This window comes from Pecten maximus, chromosome 12, assembly GCF_902652985.1.
Source record: "Pecten maximus chromosome 12, xPecMax1.1, whole genome shotgun sequence".
NCBI lineage: Eukaryota > Metazoa > Mollusca > Bivalvia > Pectinida > Pectinidae > Pecten > Pecten maximus.
Window position 1 is genome coordinate 35,085,517 of NC_047026.1, and position 8,917 is coordinate 35,094,433.

Here is an 8,917-nt window from a genome sequence, read left to right on the forward strand (position 1 = left end):
TGACCATTCATCGGTGCATGCCCAAATATCTTTTAATGTATTTAAACATGTTGCCTATAAAAAGACTATTCTGAAATATGATGAAGCAGATTTTGACAGTATGAATAGTGCTCTTTTGTTGATTGGGTTAATTTATCATTGAATCAAGACACTGAATTATTCAATTATACTATAATTAATTACTTAACGGAAAAGGTCGACAAGTTTATTCCTACAAAGACTATTACAGTACGACCAAATGATAAACCATGGATGAACAATACTATAAGACTTAAGATGAGACAGAGAAACAGAATTCACCGAAAAGCTAAATTAGATAACAGTCCTCACTATTGGCAAATATTTCGAAACTTAAGGAATGAAACTATTGACCAGATTCGTGAAGCAAAATCAAAATACATTGAACAGTTAGAAAACTCACTGAATGACAATAGGGTCCCTCCAGACAAATGGTGGAAAATAGCTTAATCTATAACTAATTTCACGAATAAATCCTCATCTATTCCCCGCCCCGCCCCCCCCCCCCCCCCTTGAAACTAACAATCAAGTTTTCTACCATCAAGTAGATAAAGCAGAAATCCTAAACCAGCACTTCACAAACATATCTTCATCCTCACCAAACCTTGAACTTCCTCAAGCAGCGGAATACATAAACACACCTCCATTCTCACTAACTAATATTCAAATCACTCAACAAGATGTCCTTGACCAAATTAATATTCTTAATGCAAACAAACCACCAGGTCCTGATGGTGTTATCCCAAAAATTGTTAAAAAGTTAAATTCCTCACTTATATTACCTCTCACACTATTATTCAATAAATCTTTAGAATCAGGGTCAGTACCTAGTAGCTGGAAACAAGCAAATATTAATGCCATTGATAAAGGAACTGGTTCATCAAGTGATGTTTTAAACTACAGGACAATTTCAATTACTTCATGTTTTAGTACAATATTTTTTTAAGTATATCTTTAACTACCTTGTTGAAAATTCTATCATTACCAAGCATCAGTCTGGCTTTACACCTGGTGATTCAACTGTAAATCAGTTATTGTTTATATATAATGAAATTGTCAAAAATATGGACCAGGGAAAAGAACTAAGATTCATTTTTTATGATATAAGTAAAGCTTTTGATTGTGTTTGGCATCAAGGTCTCTTGTTGAAATTGCAAAAATATGGTATTAATGGAAATTTACTTGCTTGGTTCCAGAATTATCTCTCTGACAGAATGCAAAGAGTCAGTACTGAGGGGTACCATTCTCAATTTAAATTTGTTAATGCAGGGGTACCCCAAGGATCTGTTCTTGGCCCACTTCTTTTTCTTCTTTACATTAATGATGTCACAGAAAATATCTCTTCTAATATTAAACTTTTTGCAGATGACACATCCCTATATGTTATTATTGATAATGATCCGGTACAAGTAGCACAATCATTAACAACTGACCTAAATACTATGAGTGAGTGGGCAAACACATGGGACATAAAATTCAACCCAAATAAAACAAAATCTGTAATCTTTTCCATGAAACATAACACAAACCGCCCCATAATAACGTTTCAAAACAGTCAAATTACAGACACTAGATCACATACACATTTAGGACTAACTTTCAAAGATGATACCTCATGGAATCAACATATAGCAGACTTAACATTCTTCGCTACATAAAAACTAAAGTCAACAGAAAAGCATTAGTTACAATCTATACAGCATTTATAAGACCAATTTTGGAATATGCAGACATTGTCTGGGATAATTGCACCCAATAATTATCTGAACTTTTGGAATCCATACAGTTAGAAGTAGCAAGAATTATTACAGGACTCAGATCAGGAACTTCACATCATAAACTGTATACTGAACTTGGTTGGGAATCTCTGGCAGCCAGACGAGAAAAACACAAATACATCATGATGTACAAACTAATGCATGGACACGCACCAACTTATTTACAAGATGTAATCACTCCTTTTACTAACATTCCCAATCAAAATCACTATCCTCTCCGTCACACAAAGGCAATTTAACCCGCCCCTATGCAGAACTAATAACTATTATGACAGTTTCTTTCCTCTTATGTATCGCACAATTAATTATAATGCTAGCCTTTTTGATTCTCCTACACTTGCAAACTTTAAACATATACTAGATAAAGGTAAAGTGTCTGATATAGACTCTTTAAAAAAAAATTAATCTGAAGGGGACAGAAGGGCCAATATTATTCTTGTTCAGCTTAGAAATTATTGCAGTGATTTAAAATTTGATTTACATCATGACCACCTCACAGACAGTCCTGCTTGTAACTGCTCAGACGCACTTGAGACCTTGTAAGTGTAAATTTATGAAATTCAACAAAAAGGTGATTTAATATGTTCCAGCTAAAAGCCCAAATCCACTAAAATATTTTCAGAAATAGGTTCTATACATACTTGTAAACTTTGGACAAAAGAATGGCTGCCTTAGGATCGTGGTGTAGGAGTCCCCTCGAGCCAACACTGAAATGATGGGCGGGCTGTAAACCACACCATTTTCTCCAGGCATTGTATGAAGGTAAACCATGATCACGCACTCTTTGAATGTTCAACGCAGCCAAGTCGAAGGCCACGCCCATTTCATTCAACAATAATTAATTTCTTAATGCATCTTGTATAAACCTATCTTGTCTGGCTTGTTTCGAGTTCAACTGCCAGAAGTTTAGTCGGTCAGCTCCTCGTCCATTTCCAGCAAACAGCAATGAAGGTCTTAAGTAAGTGAATTCTGTTTTTATTTCAACTGATTCGTGAGTCTGTGGGTCCTTTAAACCCTGGGTGCTTGGAATCGTTGAATGTCCAGACCTGAATGCTGCGGCCCCGAATACGTTTGCTGTGGTAGGATTAACCTTTGGGTTGTACACTGTGTGGTGACCGTTTGGCGTAGAGTACAAGCCGTGTAATTGCATGTGCTTATCACTAAGTACATGCGGTAAGTATTCATTATAGTTAATGTGCTGAATGATAGCAGACATGAATTTTTCGAGTTTCCTGGAACAGCTTCTCATCAGACCAGGAAGGATTATAAACTCGAACCTGTTTAGCTATTCTGTTATGTTCCCTGAGTAAAACGGTGTAGAGGCTAGTGATGGTACCAAGTTATTCCTGGGGTCCCCTAAATAACAGAGCACACCGATGTCAGATCCGGATATATAGAAATATGTAACCAGGATATACCTAAGCTAACCTTAACAACATGAACACAAATATATTAACATTAATACAATGGGTTATAGGTAATATGAAAGATGAGTATTCGACGGTTGTAAAATCCAACAATCAATCAAACCATGACAATTGATGAACGAAATTAAAACCGTCATGATATAAAGAGGTCATGAGCCCGTTATGATCAGGTCGCTTAAGTTATCATTATATATGCTAATCATACAATGTTCCAATTATAGATATATTGTATATTAAATTGTTACATGTGAAATATTGTCAAAGGCTCTAAAGTACTACAGTATAAAACGTACATGTACTTTTTACATAATGATACTAATGCACAAACAGTAAACTGTCGCAATTCTTAATAGCTTACTCATGTCACATAGTAACAATTTAATATACTAGCAATCATGGCGCATACTAGAAACTGATCTTTTTTAATTGACAAAAAATGATTTCAAACATACATCTGTAAAGAAAGGTGTAGTAAAATAAACATTTAAACAGATGTAAACTCAAAACAATTTTATTCCAGGCGTGCGAAATCAAATCAGTGAGCACACCTCATACTTAGATGCTTCCATGATTTACGGGTCTTCACAGGAAACCCTGAGCCGACTGAGAGAGGGACGCGGAGGTAAATAGTGTGATATAATAATGCTTTGGAATAGTTTAAGGAGTTTGTTTTCTTTACCATGCCTTATTCATATTGAAATGGAAATAAATGCAACAGTTACCATATCAATAAAAACAACAACCCAAACATTACTCGTACCATTATATTATCTTAATATATTACTTCCTCTCTGTTTCTCCCGTTTTGTGACGCCGTCATAATGCATGCATGTATGAATACTGATATTCACGTCCTCAATCAAAGTTCTTCCTTATTTTTGTGAATGTGATCATTATCGTTTATACACCTCCCTTATACTTCAGGTTTTCTTAAGATGGGCCCAAATGGATTCCTCCCACCAGCAGATGATAGCACGTGCACGTTGCCGGAACCTGGGGAATTCTGTTTTGATCCAGGTAATTTATCATGATCTACTTTATGTATTATTAATAACTTAAAAACGTGACATCATGAAATCAATCCATGAATTGTTTGAACTCAACGTTATACACGATTCAATATTGTGATTTAAGACTTAATATATCTATAATTGGAACATTGTATGATTAGCATATATAATGATAACTTAAGCGACCTGATCATAAAGGGGTCATGGCCTCTTTATATCATGACGGTTTTAAATTTCGTTCATCAATTGCCATGGTTTGATTGATTGTTAGATTTTACAACCGTCGAATACTCATCTTTCGTATTAACTATAACCCATTGTATTAATGTTAACATATTTGTGTTCATGTTGTTAAGGTTAGCTTAGGTATATCCTGGTTACATATTTCTATTTATCCTGCAACTGCCACCGTATTGTCGGAATACACGCACCGTATATATTTTTGCTGTATACGGCAGTGACGGAAAACAGCTGTATTTTGGAATCTTATCACGTGCGTCAGTTTGACTGACCTACTTCAAAGTGAAACTACGTTTAAAAGGCGAACATATTTCTGTCCTTTTTGACACCGTTTCACTTCAAAACAAATATTTTTGATGATTATTTTTTCATTGTTGCAGGATAAATAGAATACATGGTCAGTGTCTTAAAATATAAGGTGTATTTTTGGCTCGGGACAGAAAGACAAAAGTGGCTCGCCAAGGCTCGCCACTTTTGTCTTTCTTTACCCTCGCCAAAATACAGCTTATATATTAAGACACTGACCACGTATTCACTATATATCTGACATTGGTGTGCTTTGCTATTTAGGGGACCCCAGGAATAACCTGGTACCATCACTGGCCGCCCTCTACACCGTTTTACTCAGGGAACATAACAGAATAGCTAAACAGGTTCAAGTTTATAATCCTTCCTGGTCCGATGAGAAGCTGTTCCAGGAAACTAGAAAAATCATGTCTGCTATCATTCAGCACATTAACTATAATGAATACTTACCACATGTACTTAGTGATAAGCACATGCAATTACACGGCTTGTACTCTACGCCAAACGGTCACCACACAGTGTACAACCCAAAGGTTAATCCTACCACAGCAAACGTATTCGGGGCTGCAGCATTCATGTATGGACATTCAACGATTCCAAGCACCAAGGGTTTAAAGGACCCACAGACTCACGAATTAGTTGAAATAAAAACAGAATTCACTTACTTAAGACCTTCATTGCTGTTTGCTGGAAATGGACGAGGAGCTGACCGACTAAACTTCTGGCAGTTGAACTCCAAACAAGCGAGACAAGATAGGTTTATACAAGATGCTTTAAGAAATGAATTATTGTTGAATGAAATGGGCGTGGCCTTCGACTTGGCTGCGTTGAACATTCAAAGAGGGCGTGATCATGGTTTACCTTCATACAATGCCTGGAGAAAATGGTGTGGTTTACAGCCCGCCCATCATTTCAGTGTGGGCTCATGGGGACTCATACACCACGATCATAAGGCAGCCATTCTTTTGTCCAAAGTTTACAAGTATGTATAGAACCTATTTCTGAAAATATTTCAGTGGATTTGGGCTTTTAGTTGGAACATATTAAATCACCTTTGTGTTGAATTTCATTTTACACTTACAATGACACTTTTATCAATACTGCAATACAAGTATCTTGATATACTCTTCTTTAAGGTAACAACATTTTGGAATATGATTTAACATGTAAAAAATCGATTTTGATTGATTGCTTTGGCTTTCCATCATTCATTGTAGACACCCAGATGATATTGACCTGTTCACAGGAGGTCTGTCTGAACGCAGAATCAAAGGAACGATAACTGGGCCTACATTCTCCTGTATCATTGCTAAGCAGTTCCAGTTATTAAAACAGGGAGACAGGTTCTGGTACGAGAATGACATCCCAAATATTGGTTTTACAGCAGGTAGGTACATGTTAAGGCTAAGACATTATAAAATGACATGCCCGTTCAAACGTCTATCCATTCATATCATTAAAGTCCCGGATTTTCTAGGATTTGTTAATTAGGGTCCTGTGGTAGCAGCTTTGAAAATTTCATGGTAGTCGATCTTTTGTCGTAGGTCAAGGCACTAGACACACTATTGTCTTTCTTTGTCCTTTGTTTCCAAATAAATACAGGTATGTTATACGTTATAAAATGGCGCTGACTGACCTTCTGGGCTGATGGGCTAGGCTAAAAATGGTCAATTTAATTGAATTATTTAAAACCCAGGTGACCATTAAGGCCCATGGGCCTCTTGTTTTACATAAGCCAGTATCGTTTAAAACTGATGCATATGAAATATTGTAAATAAAACAAAAGTTTTCCATGAATTCAATAACGTAATGTAATTTATTTTGGTTTCATATCAAACTTTTTCACTGCACAGGTGTTAAAACAACTTCCTTGAAATAAGATAATTCAGCTTATGTGTATGGGCAAACAGACAAGGTGATTACCAATAAAATGCTTAAATTTTCACATTTTCTTTATTTTCTTTACTCCTGTCACCTTGACCTCTGCCCATGTATAGACTACATGCTCTTCTGACTTGCCAATGAAGATGCTATTGAGGTTGACTGAAATACAGGAACATGTAACATATAAATGAACATGATTGTACATGTAGGTGAACATGAGAATCGCCCAATTCCTCAATCCATGACCGCCATTGAGACTGTCCGCTAATCATTGAATCATTAAAACAGTATGGACATCAGTATTGTGAATTAAATATCTCATTTATATCGGTGATATATTGATATAAATGAGATGATCAACAATACTCATATCCATCCTCTTTTACCATGTATCATTCTTATCCAATTGTTAATATGACGTACATAGAATTCATCAAATAACTACAAGGCTTTCAACAACATTTTGACTGCAATCATTAAACAGAAGCAAAGGTAAGTTCCGATTTTTAATTAGAATGTCAATCTGAAAGGCCGATGGAATTCAAACAGTCGAATAAATTACAATTTCTTAGTAAAACTGAATTATTTTTTCTTATATCTTGACCTACAGTTTTTGTATTGCTCTCAGTGCAATCAATTTACAATGTTGATCTCCATTAATCAGATTTAAATCGAATTCACATTTGGGTAGGCCTAACACATTAGTGATCGGCATTTTTTTTTTGTATGTTACAACTGTATAACTTACGTCCCATGAATGACCCCTGGTCGCCACAGCAGTTACGGTAATACAAAATAGCAATTCTAATTTGAGAGTGCACTTCGGTTTCTTATATTGGGACGATATCAAGACGAATCGGAGACCTATATACTAATTTATATAGGTTTCTGGACGAATGAACACTTTACAGATGAATAATAATAATATTTTCCCAATTCCCTAAAAAAAGGAAACGAAGTCCCCGTTGGAGGCCCCATCGCCGAATGTCAAAATTTCACATGTTTCTTTTGAGGGTTATTACGTACTTTTATCTGTTTGAGCTCTCAATCAACAATAACAAATAACGATTGATGTTCCTAGAGACCGTATAAGCCATCCGATTGCAAAATAATCACAAGTTCTACATACACGTGACAAATGTTTACACTTACCTCGATTCCATTTTCGTCGCGTGAAAGCGAGGATACTGAAATCATGTGACGCACTCGGCTCTCTCCGATATAAACAGCAAATGGCGACAGATACAACTTCCAGTGTTGTTCAGCGATATTTTGAAGTTGATAAACATTGGCAATATTTCACAAAAAGTGCCATAATTTTGTAAAGAATCTAATTTCAAGTATCACAACGCTTTCCGGAAATCAAATGCATGAAGAAACTATTGAAATCTAACCATTATGTCCCTTTAAGGAAGGTGTAATTTGTAGAAATCGATTGTTTAGAGTAACGGGGACATATCTCCCAACATGGAGTGCTAAGAAGTAAAGGGCCGTATCTCAATTGTATCCATTTTTAGATTTTAATGAATTACAACTACGAGTGAGATTCTCTTATATAATGTGTACATTATATCGATTGAAATGGTATAATTATGTTAAAATACTATGACTATGTGATTTAAAAGAATTAGGCAATTTCCATTGATATAAAGTACATGTACATATTCTATAAGATCAAAATAAAAAAAATGATAATTTGAGATACGACCCTTTACTTCTCAGCACTCCATGTTGGAGATACGTCCCTGTTCCTCTTAACAATCGAAATATCTGTTCCGTGAGAGTTATCACCCATGAACTATGTGTGAGTTAAGATAAACGTCGTATCATACAGGTGTATCGTGTACCTTATACATCTATAATGCCTTCAGGCGCACGCCCAATGCCGATATATATAGCAACCTTTGTTATTTTTGTTATGTCCCCTAATGATAAGTTGAGGTACATGTACCACGAACGTTAGCCACATTGTCTACCATTAATGAAAAACATCTGGTTTCGTGCAATTAAGGCCAAATAACCGTAAAACTGTTTTCATTCTGTTTTTCTTTATTTTTCTATATCAAGTCATCACCTTATCAAAATGCCAACTGAATTTCGCTGAATTTCGGGTTTCCCGACTAAATCGAGTGGTCAAGCTAGTCACTGGAAATTGACTTGAATATAGGCATAGCATAGAATCGTTACTTGACGTGAACATGTACCATCGTAAGAAATTGTGTTTAATATACCGTGATGTTTATTTATATAACGG

The 8,917-nt window shown here is 35.7% G+C and overlaps 1 protein-coding gene across 1 annotated transcript; it reads left to right on the top strand.

Moving 5' to 3' along the window:
- The first annotated feature begins 2,741 nt into the window (after nt 1-2,741).
- On the top strand, nt 2,742-6,931 carry LOC117339016 (peroxidase-like protein). Its single transcript, XM_033900381.1, has 6 exons — nt 2,742-2,754; nt 3,744-3,845; nt 4,148-4,240; nt 5,044-5,761; nt 5,997-6,166; nt 6,873-6,931. Exons 1-6 carry the CDS (start codon nt 2,742-2,744, stop codon nt 6,929-6,931), a joined length of 1,155 nt encoding a protein of 384 aa, XP_033756272.1.
- The last annotated feature ends 1,986 nt before the right edge of the window (nt 6,932-8,917 follow it).